Here is a 19928-nt window from a genome sequence, read left to right as displayed (position 1 = left end):
AGCCCTCAGCGGGCGCGGAGGGACCGTCGCGAAAAGGAGCTAGGAACGTTACCTGGTATGGGGATGCTCAGAGGAGTCCTAAATAGAGTGAAAGTGTGAAGCCCTTGGCGGTGGAAGGGGTCCAGAGTCAGTGCGTGAAAAAGGGAGCAGGAGGGGGAGGCTGGAAAGAGGATTTTGCATCGTAAGAATTCCAGACCAGCCTGGGTACAGGGCTGGGTACGACTGAACTCTTCTGCATCCTGGGATAGGAGACAACTCGGATCTAAAGGGGGTCCTGTGAGTGCTAGGTTATCGACGAAGAAGGCTGACTGTGAGCTTTTCAATTCGAAGGTAGATGGATGGCACTGTATAAATCGAAATTGAGTACAGACACTGGCGCGAGAATGTATTGAGCAGAGAATATATATGTGCGTGTATGTATGTATAAGAAAGTTAGGAAGATACGTTTCCTGAGAAGATAGAGACTGGGGAGTGAAAAAGGATCTTTGAGACGGGGCATCTGAAGGACTTCGCTGTTTCTTGCGCATGATAATGCACTCTCAACACAAGTATATTAACAATGGTAGCAATTGTGTAATATTCAGGTAAAGCATGAAGTCAGAATTTTTAATAACTTCTTTACAATAGCTTCTGCAAAACTCAGTGGTATTTTACATTTCTTGACTCTGTAAAGTCTTGCTAAATAATCTAAATGCATCTATAAAAGCAGAGCCTTTATCCAGCCACTAGGTACGGGGAAAAATTGCTCCGTGTGTAAATTAAATATTTGCGACTGAGAGTATTCCAAACCTCAGTTCCTCTCTGATATGATAGGCTTAGCATTCTAGCGCAATGACAATCTGTTACGTTTTATGTAGTTGGTGTATATAATAGTTGTTCTGTGGAGTTGATACTGTGTAGCAGTTTGTTTGCTTTCATCTCACATTGGCCTTTGTGGTAATTCTTGTTTGTGTGCCTTGTCGCTTTAATGCCGCCTTCTCCACCTTCTCCCCCCTGACAATTATTAAGAAATAGATTGCTTTGTTTTGTAAATTCTTGCACATATGCTTTGAAACACCTTATGGTAGGTTTGGTTCCAGGGTTGCATAGTTCATTTGTGGGGCATTTAGCTTTCATGCTGTGATCTTTACTTTTTTCTAAAGTTGCCTTTAGGTTAAATTACCTTGCTGGGATTGCATTATCTGCCTAATATTTGTTTATATGAGAAAAAGATGAGCACTGTGATTAAAAATAAGTGTTTAGAAATTCCAGTTGCATGCAGTGATTGTTAAGGCGTGTACAAAAGCACTTACAAGAATGCCATCCTTGAGGAGCTTGTGATAGTCTTGCCCTAAATTAGGCAGATTTAGTGCTGATGAAGCCAATTTTGCATGACTTCTCAAGAGTGGTTAAGTCATGTTATGGCATATCTGCCAAAGTGTACATATGTAAGATAGATCAAACTACAGTTACGAATCTAATCTACTCTCTTCCCATGGCTCTCATCAGAAATGTAAATCTAAACCATTAAATTTGCTTTAATAAAACTTGGCTGAGTTAACTGAAGAATGTGTGTTTTGTAATATAGTGTCATGATTCAGAAGAGAATAAACCAGTCTTTCTAGGTCACCTGGAACCAAAAATCTTGAGATTAATCTGGAAGCTGATAACAACCATATTAGACTGTAAAACAGTTCACTGTGCTCATAAAAGAAATGCTCAACTCTAGAATATTCATTCTGAATAAATGAAGGCTTAGGTTATGTGAATGTGGTATGATAGCATATATGTGAGGTGACAAGTGTGGTTAATTATGGCCAAGCCTGTATGTGAAAGAAACAGATCTTCCTTCTGAACTGTCTGTAGTTGTAGATCTGTTGATTGGGTAGTAGTTACCTCTTCTTCCTGTGGCAAGTTCAGAAGTCAAACCAGAACTGTTTACCGTGGATCTTTATCACAAATGTCAAATTTTCTGCCAGAAAGAGACAAAAAAAAGCCCCAAAAGACTACTTGATGCTTTCAGTTGCTCTGCTATGTAGCTGGCTTCATGGGACTGTTAGGTACCTGAGTTGAGTGCAGGGCAGCTTATCTTTATTAATTTCCTAACTGAAATCACTGAAATTGTTTGTGACATAAAGTACAAAAGTAGAGGTAGAATCCGCTCTTGAATAAGTACAGATTTGCCTAACAGTAGGACTTCTGTGGGCTAAACTGAACTCTGAGATTAATCTCATGAAGTTGTTGTAAATGAAGGAATGCCTTCATTTATCTTAAGTCTTCTGAGGTTTTAGACAAAAATAAGATATTCAGGTTGTTAACAGAGTACTGATGGTAGTCTTCAGTTAGTGAGGGGCAATCTCCTATGGTTCTCTAATCAGCATTTTATTTACAAAGCTACGATCCTTTCACTAGCAAAAGTTGTGGCTTCTGTCTCACGATTTAGAGGAAGATAGCAACTGTTTAAATATTGAGCATAACATTTTCATCCTAAGCTGCAGTCTGATAAGGGAAAGCAATGCATCCTTTCACAAAGTGTTAAAGTGGACTGTTACTTAAATAACAGGGAAAACTCCCATCTAGATCAGATTCCAAATATTAAGCAAGGTATACAAGTATTTGAGGTTTTTATATATTATTGGTGCATATATTTTCTTTGGATTGCCAGCTTTTCAGAGCTAGTGTTTGGAACCAAAAAACACCCACTCTTCTTCTCAAGTTCCAAGTTAAATTAACTTGGAATGTCTTTCTAGTTCATACTTCTAATTCATACTTATTTTTTTAAACATCATTAAGTCCAGCTAATTTAAGAATAGAGTGTTTGCAAGCCACAGTTAGGAGTAAAATTTTCTTGCTGTAAAGTGATTGCTACCGTTCCTGGGCATGGATTGTGCTTGATCTTATATGTTGTGGCATTAAAAACTAGATGTGATCTTTCATGCTAGTAATACATAATGTCTTTCTATTTCAAGGCACTGATTTAGAGAGAGAGATTTTTTTAATGTAGGTAAGCTGTGTAAGAACAACCATATTGGGTCAGAAAAGGCTTTGTTCCCTGCCAACAGTAGGAATTCCGTAGGCCTGTGAGTATAAGAAACAAAATTATATTATATACTGTCTGTCTGGTATAATGCGTTGGTTCTCATTTATCAGCTGTTGGATTGTTGAGAGTTGCATTTGGAACCATTATAATTAATAGATATTAATGAAATAGCTTTCAGTAACTTATGAAGTCGTTAATCTCCTGGCATTTTCAACCCTCTGTGATAGTACTTTCCATAGTCTAATGACACATGAAAGAGAAAACTTCCCTTTCTTTTAGACTTTTACACAATATTAATTGGGTGAAAGACTCAGAAACATAGAGAGAATAAAGTTAAATTCTTAGAAACACTTGAGCATAAAGTTAAATTCTTAGAAAGACTTGAGCATTTGTTATAATTCAGGGGTGGGAGCAGGAAAGGGAAGGGTTAACTTTTATCAAATTTTTATGAAGTTATTCTTTAGTCAGTTAAGTGACATGCTCCCTCCATGTCTTGAGGTTTAGGGCATGTGTGCCAAACCAACCCTGTGCATAGTGTGTCACAGAAGAAAAATGCCTCTTGTCAAAGCCCACTCCTTGCTACTTCCCTCATGTCTATCTCCCTGTTAACTCACCACCCCTACGAGTAAGGGAATGCAGGCTGAATTAATTGTTCTGAAGGTATGAGCCTGCCACAAGCTGGCTCCTTCGCAGTGATACTTTTCCTGTACTGTGGTGTGCAGGCATCTAAGCATGTTTACAGGGAAGGGGTTGTGGTGTTTTGAAGAGAGACAGCAATTGAAATAACTTGTTCTGTTAGTGGTGGTCTTGTTTTAGTCATAATGCTTCTTGTGGGTGCCTTAAGAGTGGGGAAAGACAGGTTTCTGTGTGTGTGTGCTACATACGAAGTAAGGCTGATAAGATTGTGGCAATGCTGCTTACAGAGACTGAACTACATATTTGCAATAATTCACAATATATGGGAACAGAGTCCTCTTGCTAGTAGAATACGTAGTTTGGCTTCTGATTAACACAGTATTTTTCTGTGTTAATCAACAGGTAATCATTTCTGTTAACTGATGGGGAAAGTTGCAATGTTTTCCTTGGATGCTATAGTAGTATAATAAAGTAATATACATTAAAATATAGTAGTAACATTGAAGTCAGTCAGAATCTGTACAAAAATTTGCTCGCAACACTTTAATATGAAATTCGTGGAACTACTTGGGCATAAAGTCACATACATTAAGCCTGTTAGGCTCAACAGTGTTAGTTTCTTTCTAGCTAGCTACCTAATTAGGTGTATTTACACTGACAAAAATTAAGTTTGCTTTTAACATGTGATGATTGCCTTTTTGTTTGCAAGTTCCTGTTGTGCTCATTTAAAAACAAAAAAACCCAAAAACTTAAATTGACAAGGTAAGATTAAATGGATTTACCATAGTCCTGGTAAGTGTTATAAGATTGTTATCTTTCACATGCTTATTTTCATTTCCTCTCACTCTTCAGTATTTTGCTATATATGAACCACTGCACCTTGTTCTGGTGGAAGGATGTAGTCTGAGGAAATACCCCAAGAAACAGAGCTGGATAGAGTTCTAAGACTGCTGCTGCTCTAATACCTTGTGGTTTTGGTATTCTGGCAATTTAGTATTTCTGATTATGCAAAGCTATGGTAAAAGCTATTTCCTTCCAAAATCGTATCGTACTGGCCACCTTTAATATTAAGAGTTCTAATTCAGATGATGTTAAATCCTAATCCAAACTAGGAAAGAAGAAACTTCGCAAAATATTAAAAGTAACATTCAACTCTTTATGTTATACTACTATCTGAAGGACCTAGTTGGGATAGACACTGCAAAAACCTTGAGTAGCCCTTATTCTAAACTTCTTTCTTAGATTGTCATACATGCAGTTTTGGTTCCTTGCTTTAGAAGGAAATGAGACTTGAGGATGGTTATTTATTTTTCTTGCTTTAGGGTGAGAGGAGAAGGTTGAACCCCAAATCAGAGAAGTTTGCTTACCCCTTTCCAGCAGAGCTAATCTTCATTGGACAAAATTGTCTGTATATTTTGCGGAAAATTGCACTAAAACCAGTTTGGTTTGGGGCAGGGAAAAGGTAGAGAGAAAAAAGCCCAAACTCTTAGTAGCAACTCTTGATGTGTTTTATTGCAAAACCTTTGATGACCTTATCAGTGTCTTGATCCAGTTGCATAGACAGCTGAACCTCTTAAAGATTAATTATGATTTTTGGTATTGAAAATACTTCCTATTGATGTTTTCATAATTTTATGATAGGGAGAAAGACAAATTCTTTTTGACATACAGTAAATACCTTTAGCTTTTTAAACATGACATTAGCTGAAAGTTAGGTTCACTTTTTTATTATGGGTTTAGAACGGAGAAAGGTAATTGTCAGGTGTTAAAACTGTTCCTATATGTGTCACATGATGTTGATATTAGTAGTAAAACACTTACCCAGCAGCATAGCTCTGACTTGAGACATACTTTCAAAGCAGGTTTCTTCCATAGTTCATCAGATTTGTATTTCTGTGTAAAGGTGAGATGTGATCCTCTAGTTTACTGCCCTTTTTTGCTGTGTTGCTACTGCTTAATTCCTTCACTTTAGCTAGAAAGTAAAATACTTCAGTAACTTACTGATCCCACTCTGGCCATTTTTGTGCACTTCGTAGACAAAATGTCTACTAGAGCAACCATTTCAATGTGGGACAGAGAGAACGAGTACAAAATCAACGTTGGTTTTACTTTCCAAGACAGCAGGTCAAATGATGGAACGAAGGGCCAAGTTAATTTATTAGTTATCTAATAAATACAGTATAGGATGGCCAGAAAGTGAAGGTGGATCCTCGGTTATGACAGTGAAATAGAAAAGCCTGATGAATAAAAGGCAATGGAATGAACTACAGTAATGCATGTGACCAATTAATAATGTTGTTAAGCTATTGTGTATTATTTTGAGTTAATTTCTGCAAGTTCTTCAGCTTCAGGTATCTCTTTCTGTAGAGGAAGAAGAGAAGACAGATTTACCTTATGATAAAGATTGAAATTTGCTTAGCAGTATATGCCTTTTTACAGCACTTACATTTTATAGTACCATTCAGAGCAGACTTTCAGATGCCCAGAAATAGAAAAGTTGATTAAATTCAGCTCAGTGGATGATACAAGTAAGAACAAAATTGTAACCACTTAATGTTATTTTTCATTATAGTGTGGAGTTGATCTCTTTACCCCTGAATTATATTTCTCGAAAAGTTTTGTAATACTTGACTGATAAGCTCTGTTTATGCAGTACTAAAGAAGCAACAGTGATGGACGATGGTTGGTGCAGCCTGAGAAATGACTCAGTATCACTTTTTACAGCTCTACAGGAAACTCTTCTTTTCTTGACTAATGGTTTTATGGCTGCAAATAAGTGCCTAATGATGTCTCCAAATTGTTGATGCATCTGAAAATGGAGGGGAAACTAATTCTGGTAAATTAAAGCAAAATACAGATGTTTTTTCAGCATAACTTGTAGTACCTTACAAACCAAATAAAAACCTCTTAAAAGGCTAGTGCAAAGACAGTAGTGATGGATTGTTAAAGCTGCTGCAGGTTGATGTTCAGTAGAATGTGATTGTCATGATTTTTTTTTTTCTTCTCTGATTTCAATTTGTTGTTTAGTTTTTGCTTGTAAAACTCTAGCTCTTGGAGTCGTATCTCTTCTTCAGAGTTTCTTTTCTTTGTTTGACTTTATATTCACCTAGGGTTGGCAGTCTTAAGGTGAGGAAAAGTGTTTGAGAGGGTCATGAAAGTAAAGTGATGCTATCCATGTACAGTGGTAGCGATTATATGTAGTGCAAAGGGAAAAGCATAAGCTTCATGACTATGCAATCTGAAAACTGTTGGAATTCAGCTAAGTACACACAGATAAATTTGATGTCTTGGTATGTTGCACATTATGCAGGCCTACTTAGCAAGGGAGGTATGCCCCAGTGAGTTTACTTAATTTGACAGAGATCATATGAACTTTATGCCAGCAAGAAGAATGCATTTTGCTTAGTGAATATTGTATATACGTAGCACAGAATTCCTAATTTTTATTTAAATCTTGATTCAGACCTTGAATCTATTGAGAAGTACTTTGCTTTCGGTAATTGTTAATATTCTAATTTCTAGTAGTATTAGCTTTTTTTCCCCCCTGAAAGTGCAGAATATAAAGTATGTGAACTCACGTAGTCCTTGATTCACAGGACTGACTTACCAGCCTTTGTTGGTGTTCCTATTGCTATAATATCCAGAAAGCATTAACTTACCAAAAAACTGCTTTGCTGCTTCCCCTTATCCTCACAAAACATTCAAAATATTCAACGTGTGAGTGATAGCATAAGTGATGTCTCAGTAAGGAATTGAAGAGGTGTCTTTCTACTTGATTTTTAACTGAAATTTTTAAGATCAAATTACTCGTTTATGTCTGAGCAGTTGATAATGCCAAAGAATGTGTTGCCTATTTAAGGTTTTTTGCTCAACAAATTTTTTTCTTTTTATTTAAAGCTGTTGGTCTCTGCAGTGTATTTGAAACCTTTTAGTTGAACGTGGGATGTTTTTATTTTTTTCTCCCTTCCCAATTTTGCAGTTCGCTCCTTTGGTACAGAAGATAGACCAACTGACAGACCTATACCACCTCGTGATGAAGTCTTTGAGTATATTATATTCCGTGGCAGTGACATTAAAGACCTAACTGTCTGTGAGCCACCAAAGCCTCAGTGTTCTTTGCCACAGGACCCTGCTATTGTTCAGGTAAGTCAAAACATATCTTTCAATGTTTGTTGCTGAAGATGTGACCTGGTAGCTTTAAGTGCTCTCTAGCTGCATGCTTAAAAATTAAAATGTTTGTTACTGTAAAGTTCCCAACCCATTGTAAAGAACTCTGGAACGATTTTTCCTCTTTTGAATCATGTCTTTAATTGAAAACCAAGATTGCAATCTAACTTTAGCACAATGCACTGGATGCCAAAGCTGCCAGTTTTTAAAACAACACTAATGACTTCTGGTAGACCTTGATGCCTTCTTTGAAGACTTCATGGAAAGATCAGACTTGGTATAAGTCAAGTGGAGTAGATGCTGAAAGCTCTCCAAATCGTCAGTGATATTTTTGTTTGTTTTGTTTTCTTTGGATTTTAGTGTTCCAACTTTTTTTGCTGTCTCTGGCTTTAAAAATGTTTCATCTAGCTGTGTGTTTTTAAAAAGGCTTCATACTAAAGGGCATTTACTTGAACAGGGAATACTTGGTTGATGAAGGGAAAGCAAACTTGAAGCCTTCAGGGTTAATTAATCTGTTATTTCATAATAAATGGATTGACAGAGCTAGTTATTTTTGATCACTGAAATTTATTGGCTTGTTGATTGTGCTTGTGGGGTGTCTTAAAATCATCCCTGAGAGCAAGATGGAAGTTCTTGTTAAATGGAACTTGATAATTCCGTGTAAGTGTTTACATTTCTAATTTTTAACTATTCCATAAAATAAAAATCTTAATACTTCCTTACAAAGTACCCTTACAATCCTCTTAGGTCTTTTGCTAAACTTGGTGCAACTCCTTCTGTCAGTGGCAGTTGAGAGCTGTGGAATTGCATTACTGCTAACCATAATAATAATAATAACCCCACCCTCCTCCAGTATGTTTGGGTCTTTCATTATTCCTGTGGGTTTTGAAACTTCAGGGAAAAAGATGACATTTTCCAAGTTTGCCAACAAAAGCTTATACACGTTTGACAAGAGTCCAGTATGTGAGGTTCTAGGGAAAGGATTGCAAGATTTTATGGTACTTTTTTCCACAAGTTCATGATATTGGAAGGGTAAAAGTGCTTTCTGAACTGTATACATATTTGTGAAAATATTTTCTCCTAACTATTGTCTGTTTTGAGATTTCATACAGAGTAGTGTGTGTAATGCATTATTTTTGCGCTGTCTTTGCTTCTGTGTTAAAGTGGTTAAATTCTTGATGCTAAAAGAAGCACTTCTATGAATGTTCAGGTCTTGTATACGTATTAGCCACAGTGGGGTTGAAAGGGTAAATTTAACAAATAGCTTTAGAGTTTCTGCGTTTCTTGTTTTGCAGAACTATTTCCTACTTTTTATGTAAACATGAATGTCTGCAAGTGTGTTTTGTCTTTAGTCTTCACTAGGATCTTCAACTACATCTTCATTCCAGTCTGTGGGGTCCTATGGTCCTTTTGGCAGAATGCCTGCATACAGCCAGTTTAGTCCAAGCCCGCTGGTGGGGCAGCAGTTCGGTGCTGTTGGAGTTGGTATGTTCTTTTTTATTATCTGTTTTTTTTCCTGTAAGTGAAGTTGCATGCGTGTGCATAGACAGTGCTTATAATTCCATGAATGTCTTATCCTAAGGGTGGATCCAAAGTCTTCAATCTGTATCAGTCCCACACTTTAGCTTAAAAATAGAGAGTTTTTCATAGCCTTTGCAGCTCAGATCAAAGCAATTATGATTGAGAACTAAATACCCTATCTCAGAGAGACAAGTTGGGGAAGGGTTGCTGTATTCATGAATTCACTCTTTTTCATATATATTCATTGCATTCATCATGTATTCATTATATTTCACAAGTGATAAAGGCAGCTCTGCCAGAAAAGCCCCATAGCTGTGCTGTGGACATCTGCTATCCCAAGTTGACCAGGTGGTGTGTGCCTTAACCGTGGGGTTTGGATTATTTGGCCACCCGTGTGCTGGCACAATACCCCAGCTATTCATGAGATGCTAGCTTGGCATGAAGTACATGCTTGAAGTATTTGTGAGCTGCATGGGTTAGTTTAGTTAGTAGGCTCCTTTATACCACAGATGCTCTCTGAGACTCACCAACCAACTTTCATTCCTCCCTTAAAGTTTTTTATTTCACCTTTTAGTTTTTCACATAGGACCTTACATTCTTGTAACTGTTACAGTGACAGTGTTATTCCTGGTACTGAAAATGTTAGCCATGTGAAAGGAAGGCTGTAGATTTGGCCATAACTTGATACCAATTAATAAGATGTGATGGTCATATCTTCATTTAAAAGATGTTAAGTGGTAATATATTTGTTTATTACTCTGTAAGATGCTGTCATGAGTATGCTATGTTAACACTTGTGACACTAAAGTTAGCAGTGCTCTTTTGTTTGTGTTTTTGGTTTTTTTTTAGATAAAAACCATCGAGATATTATAGTCTTACCAACTTACTATGAATACATACATTACATTAAACTTAAAGTGTATGGGAAGGGCGGACTTAGGCAGTTTTTCTACAACACATATAATATGACTTCACTAATCATTTCATGCTATTTTTAAAAAAACGCAGAAAAAAGTCTAAGCCAGGTTTTACAACTATATTATTTCTTTCAAAGCAGGAGGTTCTTTAACATCTTTTGGAACAGACTCTTCAGCCAGTGCTAGCATGTCCCAAAGCACTGCAGTTGGTTCTGCATTTACAACAGATGCAAGATCACTAAAAACACAGATGTCTCAAGGTAAATCTTTTTTAATAACTCTTTTTATCTTTTTGACCAGTCGTGCCCATGTGATTTAGGTGGTTGCCAGAAACGCTAACCAAACAGCTGAATGCTGTCATGAAAACACTTGGTACTGAAACCAGAAAGCACTGAGAGGCTTTGTACGTGCTCTTTAAACGTGTTTTCCTACATCTTGGCATGCTGCATAGGTAACTTAGCAACACATTTGTTGTTATCCTTAAAGCGTCTATATTGAGGAGTAGGACTTGCTTCAGTTAAATAATGTTAGCAAATAGGTGCATATGGAAATTCAATATCTAGAGCATGCCAAAACTCAAGATACTTCATGCTGATTGAATTGTGAAGTCCTTCAGCCTACAATTTTAAAATCTTTATTCCTAACGGTATTTTTTTGTTAATGTATATTTACATATATAATATTAACAGCAGACCTGATTGCCTGTAGATAGTGACATGACAGTTAAGTCAGCTTAATAGTAATAGAAACTGCATGGGTAGTTTGTATAATACTGGAAAAAGAAAGGAGAAGCAAAAAGGAAATTATTGATGCTTTTTCAGTGGCAAAGACAAAAGAAACATATGCACTTTTGATGCAAATGTATTGATTGCTCCTCAAAATCCAAAACACATTATTTCCTGCTCTTCCACTCTTCATTGCTGCGAGTAAAAGTACATGCTAAGATATATTCCTAATGCTATTTTTAAGTTCACGCAGTTGTGTTACAAGGCAAAACACTTTGCTTATAGCAAACAGGTTTTTTTCCTAAATTCTAGTTGAGTGTTTTCTGCCAGTTAAGACTGCTTTCTAGGGTTAGTTGAGTGGATTACCAAAAATAGTTCCTACTTTATTGCTTTAATTGAAGGGGAAAAAGTACGCTGAGCATTTACTGTTTCTCTGTTGAAAGAGTAGCTTGGTTTTCTGTAGGTGAAATTAAAACCTGTATGATTCTTGGACTTAATGTATGACATATGCTCCAGATGAACGTACAGTCTGCCACAAAATTTCCTGTGGGGCACCAACAAGTTTTTTCTCTGTGTTTGCTTTTAAAAGTATTTGTCATCTTTGTAGATTGTGAGTGTGGTATGGTTGGTTTGGGGTTTTTTTTGTATTGGGTGTGGGTTTTTTTCTTTCCTTTTGTTTAGCTTTTTTAATGGGATATGACAATATTTTGTTATACTTAACTGGGACTTGAGTATTTTTCTAATTTCTTAGTGGATTTAACTATGTGGTGTCATAAACTTCTGGCCGGATCAAGTGTCTTCATTCTAAACATGTTTCTGGCTCTAGTCATTCATGCTGCAAATGGAGATGTATGAACAGCACTTTGCAGGGAAGTTTTCATAGCTCCTTCATCTGCATTATGCCTGGCACTAGCCATCACTGTTCATTTGTTTTGTGGATACCATACAACAGAAGGCGCTAGATGAAATGAAATTTCAGTAGTATAACTGTATCTCTGCTTTTGGGAGCAGTCACTTTCCACTTGGCTTTCCAGGGAGGCAGAAAGAGTATTCTCATCTCTAGTCAATGAAAAAACTTCGTTCCACAGCTAAACACACATTTTGGATGGGTTGGTAGGGATTAATTGTCCTACCCATTTTTTTCTTTTAGACTGGGGGAAGGGGAATTGCTAGATATCCTTCATTCTGGATTAGTGGATCTGAGGGTGCAGAAATGTTTATTTCTTCTTTGGACACAGCTATCTTGACTGGTAAGGCAGATAAACCTGTCAGTCTAGATTGGTTGAGACCAGTAACTCAAATTTGTAGATGAGAAATAATTCTTTGGGTTTTGTTTTCGTTTTGTCTTTTTCCCAGGTCGTTCAAGCCCTCAGATAGATCATTTGAGAAGGAGCCCCACCATGGAACAAGCAGTACAAACAGCTTCAGCCCACTTGCCTACTCCAGCACCAGTTGGGAGGAGGAGTCCTGTACCAGCCAGACCTTTGGTGTCTGCTAGCCAAAAATCCTTAGAGAATCAAGAGCACAGACGAGGTAGCTTAGGATAATTTTCATATGGCTTGTTTTCTTCCATACACATACCAAGTGCTTTTTTTAAGGGTAACATGTAGGAATCTTCCTGCTGCCCATTACTGGTAGACTAGCCAGCAGAGACCTGGATTATATATATTTCTTTTTAAAGTCAAGTATATATTCTAAATTTTTTTTCTTTTATGAGTTTAACTTGTGGTTTACTTTTACAGGTTTGGATTTTTTTTGAAATCTGAACTATATAACTATATACAAAAGTATGATCAAAAATATCTAATTGGATAAACAAATAATTTTTTTATTTCCAACTTTAGCTGAAGCACACAAGGTTTCAAGATCAGAAAATGAACTCAGAAATGAAAACAAACGACAAATTGGTAAATCTTGTTTTGAGAAATAGCTATCGTTGTTTTCAGACTTCATTAAGTTTTTTAAAAGTCTGCTAAAATACAGCATTGTGTGTAGTTTGCGAAGTGCTAGGACTTTGTTTCTAATGTCCAGAAATCTTGCCGTTCAGATTACAGTAATAAAGAATTTATGTATGTGGAATGCTTTCACATAATTGTTTCTAGTGGGTAACAATAACTTTGCATTGGGTCAGTATGATACAAGCACAAAAGTCAACATTAAGGAGAAGAATCTCTTCTGGTTGCTCTATATTAAGCAATTTAAATAAAAATGCAAAACCGAGCAGTATTTATGGATTTTTAAACAAAATAGTGTGAAATAATACCTGTTACCTGTCTACAAAAATACTTGACTGAAAAAACACTAACATTTTAACTCTTCTTCTGAAAGCTTTTAATGACTTTTCTAGAAAGTCTTTTAGTACTCAAGTTTAGTATTATAATGCATTCTGTGTTGCTGCCATAATTATTGTAAGTGAATTTACAAACTACAGGCTGCTCTGACAGGACTTTTAACAGAATTGCAGGAAGAGGATGCATGAAGTCCCAACCTATTACCCCAGAAATTAAAAAAACAAAACAAAACCACTTAAAAAACCAACCACCACCCTCAAACTAAAACCAATCCGCAAAACAAAACGAGACAGAATTTCCCTCTTCTCAGTTCCAGGTGGACCTTCAGCACGGAGAGGCCGTGGAGGTCACAGAGGAGGCCGAGGAAGATTTGGTATTAGGAGGGATGGTCCAATGAAATTTGAGAAGGACTTTGACTTTGAAAGTGCAAATGCACAATTCAACAAGGAGGAAATTGATAGAGAATTTCATAATAAACTTAAACTAAAAGGTAAACCAATTTTTGCTTTAGATTTGAGCATGGAAAAAACTGTGTCTTGCTGTTTTAATCCTACCTTGGAGAACAACTTTTAAAAAGCGTATCGTACCAAGTCTTATTTGCAGCCATTAAAAAGATTTTTTTAAAAAATCAATGAACAAGTAAACTGGGATCATCTATTTAATTAAGTATTTGGGTCAATATTAGAGTTTTGAAGGAATTTTAACTGGCAGATACCATATATCAAGTCCTAACAAGTCAGTTGATTAAAAATACAGATTACTGGAGTGGAAGTCCCAACAGTGCGAGTTTGCTTTTGAGTTCTGGAAAAGATGCAATAAAAGAAAACCTGTATTTTATGTTTTCAATTATTAGTAGACCAAAAGCAATCACAAAAACCTGAGTTTAGTATCTGAACTTTGCTGGAGGATGCACGAGAGTTTCAATTTGAGAAAGTTTCTAGCATTTCTTTGCTTTTACCCTTTTCCAAAGAAACACAAGAGTAGTTTGAATCCATACTGCCAGCACTTTTGTTTTGTTTTCTAGCAGGCTTGTTTTAATTACCTCATTCTCTTGTGACCAGCCACCTGTTCATTACACTGCTGATGCTATTTTTGGACAAAATTGTTACAGGTTGAAAGAGGGAGTTCCCTATTTCAGTAAATGATTGGCTAAAAGCTGGGAAACAAAAAGGGGGAATAAATGGTCAGATTTCACTGTAGAGAAAAACCACCAGTCGAGGCCCATATGATTTGTTCTCTGGTGCTTGCCTCTTTCTCTGCATCATTTTTAAATGAGTTGACAGTTTGCTGTTGATACTGATTTTTTCAGAATAATAAAGAGGAAGGGGGAAGCTAACCATAAAGAGCTATAGAAATATTTTATGAGACGAGAGTGGCAATTTGTGTTACAGAGAGGCTGAGCGGGTTATCTGAAGTTTATGCACAGCATCGTGAGATTTAAGCTGTAAGCCTTTAGGAATGAGACTTTACTATCATAATAGGTAGTTCTGTTGAACCATCAGGTTCTTTTTTGGTAGCAGTCAAAACAGTAAGTTGAACTTCAGGTATTATTAGGAAAGAAATAAATCTTAAAGTCAGTTTGATAACAGCAAAGCCGGAAAACAAAGGAGAAGGGCAACAGGGATGAGCAAAAACATGCAATGGCTTTTATGGGGAATGACTGAGTGAGGCTTTTAAGTCTGGAAAGGAGGTGACTGGGAGGTTAGAAAATAGATGACTGTCGAATCCATTCTACCATGGGTTTTTATGTTAATTAAGGCACAAAGAATATAGAGGATATCAAACCTCCAGACAGCAGCAGCAAAACATCTTAATTTGTGTCAAATGATTTGATTTTCACATTAAATTTTGGAGGGTTTTTTGTATTTTCGAGTGTTCAGTATAGTTTGTGTCTGTCTGGGAATAAGTTAACAGTGCTGTTTGTTTAGTATGGTGGTCTGGAAGGCTTCTGTTTACTTTTGTTTTCCAGAAGATAAACTTGAGAAACCAGAGAAACCTGTAAACGGAGAAGACAAAGGTGACTCAGGTGTTGATACCCAAAACAGTGAAGGGAACGCGGATGAAGAAGATCCACTTGGACCCAACTGCTACTATGACAAAACCAAATCCTTCTTTGATAACATCTCCTGTGATGACAATAGGTATGGCCTGTAAGGGGAAGCCTCTTAGTCTACTTAATTCATGTTTATGTCATAAGGTAGTGCAATGCTACTCATTGCAGTCAATTCTGAATCAAAAGTGAGTAAAGCTTATTTTTGCCCACTGCATGTGGAAATAAAACAGGAATATGAAGCACAAAATTTCTTTTTGGGCAAATGCAATACATTAATAGGAAGATACTTTTAAATGTTATTTTAGAACCATGCTTCTAGAACTTAGTGTGCATACTCTGGAATCTCCTTTCCAGATTTACTAATGTGGGTGCTTTGGTTTGGTTTGCTACTAAATTACCGCTTTAGTTTAAATCAGTTATGACTGTGCTTTGGTAATGGTTTCTAAGTAGATTGCGTAACAGTCTGGGCCAGTAGCATTGTTTCAATAGGAAGATAGCATTTCAGGAAAATTAAAGCTTATCTTTTCCTGTTGCCTTTTTATTAGACAAGATGATGTGGATTGCTGACCTATTTTGAATTACAGGGCAGGTGGATTGTTTTGTTGTACTGACAGCTAGATAAAATAACATCTGTAACTGCAAACTCTTACTTTCTGTTTCTTGTTTTTAAACTGCAGACAGCTTTTATTTTTTTATTTTATTATATGATGCTGCGCACAGTGGTTACAGACTGTGTCCTATATGGGAAGCTCTTACAGCGTTACTAATACGTAACTAATGATACCGTAACAAATTGCTTTGCGTTGAATTGCGGCAGACACCTAGATCCATGCAGAAGGGATAATGTGGAGATTGACAATGTGATTAATTTATCATTTTTCATTTCATGGGCTTTCTGGCGATTTTGACTAAGCCAGGCAATCTTCCTTCTGAAGTGTGTTTTAAAACAATCCTTGTTCCTTTTGCATGGCAGAGAACGGCGACCCACCTGGGCTGAGGAAAGAAGACTAAATGCCGAGACCTTTGGAATACCGTTGCGTCCCAATCGTGGCCGTGGAGGGTACAGAGGCAGAGGGGGAATTGGCTTCCGAGGTGGAAGAGGACGAGGAGGTGGAAGAGGTGGTGGCTTCACTGCCCCCCGAGGATTTCGTGGTGGATTCAGAGGAGGTCGTGGAGGCAGGGAGTTTGCTGACTTTGAATATAGGGTAAAATATATTTAATCTTACTATGACCTGATCCACTGTTCTTGGATCCTCCTGCTTTTAGATTTGATGTTCAACTAGAATGTCTTTAAAAATATTTTGCAGCTACTTTGAGCTAGTTAATGGAAAGTCCATTAATAGTAAAATTTTAGTTACATAGCATCATTTTACTATCAACAGTAACCAAAACTAAAAGCTACCTTTCTTCACATGCCCTAAATATTTGTTCTGTATCTGGAATTTGGGAGGAGGGGGGGAAGAAAAAAGAAAGTTAAAAGTTCTGCAGATTTAATACAAGCGTTAGAAATGTGAATTGTAAGCATTTTTCTAAGCAATATTGTAAAATATAAAAATTTAGAGGGAGTAATTTAACTTGCTTCTAGTGTGCAACAAACTTGAATTCTTTGTGAATGAGTTGGCATGAAGCCTGCAGACTAAGATCCTATGTAACCCATAAAATAGAGTAATTGAAGTTACTTTTTTTTTTAAACTATAATCCAGTATCTGCTGGGAAAGCTATGTGAATATAATTAACGCAGGAGTGACTTTTTGCAGCCAGTCATTCGGTAAAAAGGAACCTTGGGAGATAGGGCATAAAAGATTCAACAGAAAAGATCTCTGTCCATCCCATAGAGAAAGTGTTTTTACAAGATTAAAATAAGTACTACTACTTTATTTTTAGTTAAAGTTCCTTTAAGCATTATGCACAGGCCACCATAAAAGTCTGCTAACTGGAGTAACCTGCTGTACAAAACATGCTTTCATAATCATGTAAGCATGGAAACAGTAACGTGTTCTGCAAGAGCTGTGATGGCTAAAAGCAGAATCTTCCTTTGCAGTGTAGTTAACGCAATGTGTTGCTTTTGCAATGCTAGTAAGACACCTACTCCTCTGTTTCCTGTTGGAGAGCTTAACTCTTCTTCCTACTGGCCATTTAGAGGAAGGACTGAGTTAGTTGTCAGCCCTAGCTGGTGAAGTGACATGTTCTGGGCTAGTGGTATCTTAGGTGCACTTCCTTTTTCTGGGAAACAATGTGAATTCTCCTCTCTATGAAAGCTCCCTGATCATACAGATTATGTAAATCAGCAGAGCTTGGTTGCTTGCAAAACCTTCTAATAATTTGAGTGCAAGCCATTTTTCTTGGCATTAAGCGTGTATATTCAACTCAAAAGTTAGCTGCTTCAGGATCAGAAGCAGTACTGGCATACTGTTCAGAATCAGTAACAAATACAATTAACCAGATTGGTGCAAGTAAATGCAGGCTTTTACAATTTTGACTGGGATAGAACTTTTTCTAGTAGATTACTGGATGAGCACTTTGTTATTAGGAGTTTTTGAATTAAAAAAAAAAAAGGGGGGGGGGGGAGCCTGTTTTCATCACAGATTTCTTACTGCCCCTCAGTTACTCCTTCATTAGTTTGCAACAATTAGTCCTGCGATTTAAAAACATTTTTGGTAGCTGAGCATGAATTGAATGAGGGGTTGAAGATCAAAGATCTGAATTACTGAATGAAGGAACTTCACAGCCTTCCAGATTAAGTAGGCGGTGGTGTGAAGACGGAGGATTTGGGCCAGATGTCTAGTCAGTGAGGAGCTGCTTCGGTGTGCGCCAGGCCGAGGGCGTTTTGGCCAAACCCAGGGGGGTCGCCATCACAGTGCATCTTCTCCCAGTGCTCTTGCCCAGATTAATTTGTGATTTTTGTTTTGCAGAACTGCTTTTAATGTTGTACTGTTGTTCCCTCTAGAAAGACAACAAAGTTGCTGCATAGTCTACAAGACAGCTGAAACCGGGGGAACGTCTAGATCTTCTTGATCCAGAGAATTAGTTTCAATCTCTGCAAAGAATGAAGTTAATTTGCTGTATACTTGTCACCAGCACTGGGATTTAACTATTTAATTTCAAAGGGGTGTAATGCAGTTACTTTTGAAAAATGGCCATCTTTGAAAACAGTGAGCATTAAATATATTTGAGACAGAAGGATAAGTAATTTCTTATGTATAGTTAATTATAAAGCAGTACTTCGATGGAGTTTAAGTATTTTTTCATCACTGAAAGGATTTTTCTTATTACTAAACTGTATTTGATAATTGCTTCAAGTTGTAAGGACAATTGTATGCAGAAGGCCGTCGATACTGTGAGTGTTTTGATCCACTGAAGGTTGTTTTTTGGAAATCCTGTAATATCCCTTTTGAGATAGTTGTACTTTTATCAACTAGGGTGCTGGACAGTAGAAAACTTGCTTTGTCAGTCAAATATGTACACACAGTAAATACTGTTTCTTAGGCAAAGGAAACTTTTTATATAGTTGTAAAATTCCATTATATCCCATTGCCAAAGAAACATGACAAACTTTGTATAGCTGTATAAAAAGCAACTAATTTTTTAAAGAATAAACATTTTTAAGTCGGCAAACATACTGTGTTATTGCAAAAGATGATATGCTGAAGAACACTGAATTACTTGGGTTTTTTTTTTCTTTAGCAGCTTTTCAGGCTTAAATGTTTGATTTTGTATTTGGACTATAATGAAGATTTGAAAATGTTCTTCCATTACACGGAACTGGATACACTCTTCACTTCTCTCGCAGGAATTTGATTTTGTAGTTTCTGGCACGTCACAGGATTTGACCAAATTAAGGAGGTATTTTCAAATAAGGAGAAAAGAAATTTTCGTATGTCAAAATTTGCAATTAATTTTACTTAGTGGTAAATATTAACTTTTTTTAATAATGGACCAGGCAGGCGAGTTTGATTCTCCTGGAATGCCTGGGACGAGCGTACGTCTCCATTTGTCAATTCCTGAAATGTTAACTTTGTTGTAATACCTGTAGGCATAAGCAATTTAAAGAATTCTTAGTGTTTGAAGTTGTTTGCATTTTGATAGACCATAGCTTGGAGACGTTGAGACTCCGGTTCTAAGACCGTGAAGTCACAAATGACATAGTATGGACTTTTTGCCAATTCTGAATGACTAGTTACAGCTTTTTGATATGCTGAGATAGAAACCTGGTCATTTGTGTCTGTATATGTATATGAAGGCCACAGGAATAAAGGGATCCAAAGATTAAAACATTTTGTTTTAATTTGCTGTTTTTTTTTTTTTTTTTTTTTTTTTTTTTTTTTACTTTATCTTCAAAATGTTCAGTGGTGATAACGATGTGGAAAACTGCACTGTTGGAAAATTGGAATATTTAAAAAGTGGTTGATAGAATCTTAATTTTATAACTTTTGTATAGCACTACAAGGAAGTATTTTGTAATTGGTTTCCTTATTAAGGTCACGTATTTGGCAACCGTAGAAGTTAGCTACTCTTGTTTAGCGACGTTCTTTGCATGTTAACCACGCTGCCTTGCGGGCCCCCCCCGTCCGGACCCCGAGCAGCCGCCGGGGCGCGCGC

General features: G+C 36.8%; 1 protein-coding gene across 3 annotated transcripts in view; it reads left to right on the top strand.

Moving 5' to 3' along the window:
• Positions 1-19603, top strand: part of LSM14A (LSM14A mRNA processing body assembly factor) — a 20353-nt gene extending 750 nt beyond the window's left edge. Inside the window, exons 2-10 of one of the 3 annotated variants that reach the window (XM_035891523.1) lie at positions 7635-7798; positions 9175-9307; positions 10401-10520; positions 12342-12518; positions 12830-12892; positions 13587-13766; positions 15246-15417; positions 16303-16534; positions 18277-19603. In XM_035891523.1, the coding sequence (XP_035747416.1) occupies positions 7635-7798; positions 9175-9307; positions 10401-10520; positions 12342-12518; positions 12830-12892; positions 13587-13766; positions 15246-15417; positions 16303-16534; positions 18277-18300 (1265 nt within the window). In that variant the 3' untranslated portion in view covers positions 18301-19603. Of the gene's footprint in view, positions 1-7634; positions 7799-9174; positions 9308-10397; positions 10521-12341; positions 12519-12829; positions 12893-13586; positions 13767-15245; positions 15418-16302; positions 16535-18276 lie in introns of all 3 variants that reach the window. The other 2 variants (XM_009635918.2, XM_035891524.1) reach the window with 2 other exon arrangements.
• Positions 19604-19928: the final 325 nt, after the last annotated feature.

The sequence above is a fragment of the Egretta garzetta genome, unplaced genomic scaffold (genome assembly GCF_000687185.1).
Source record: "Egretta garzetta isolate BGI_Z169 unplaced genomic scaffold, ASM68718v1 scaffold23, whole genome shotgun sequence".
NCBI lineage: Eukaryota > Metazoa > Chordata > Aves > Pelecaniformes > Ardeidae > Egretta > Egretta garzetta.
The sequence above is the reverse complement of the archived record's forward strand: the minus strand, read 5'-3'. Positions and strand labels throughout refer to the sequence as shown.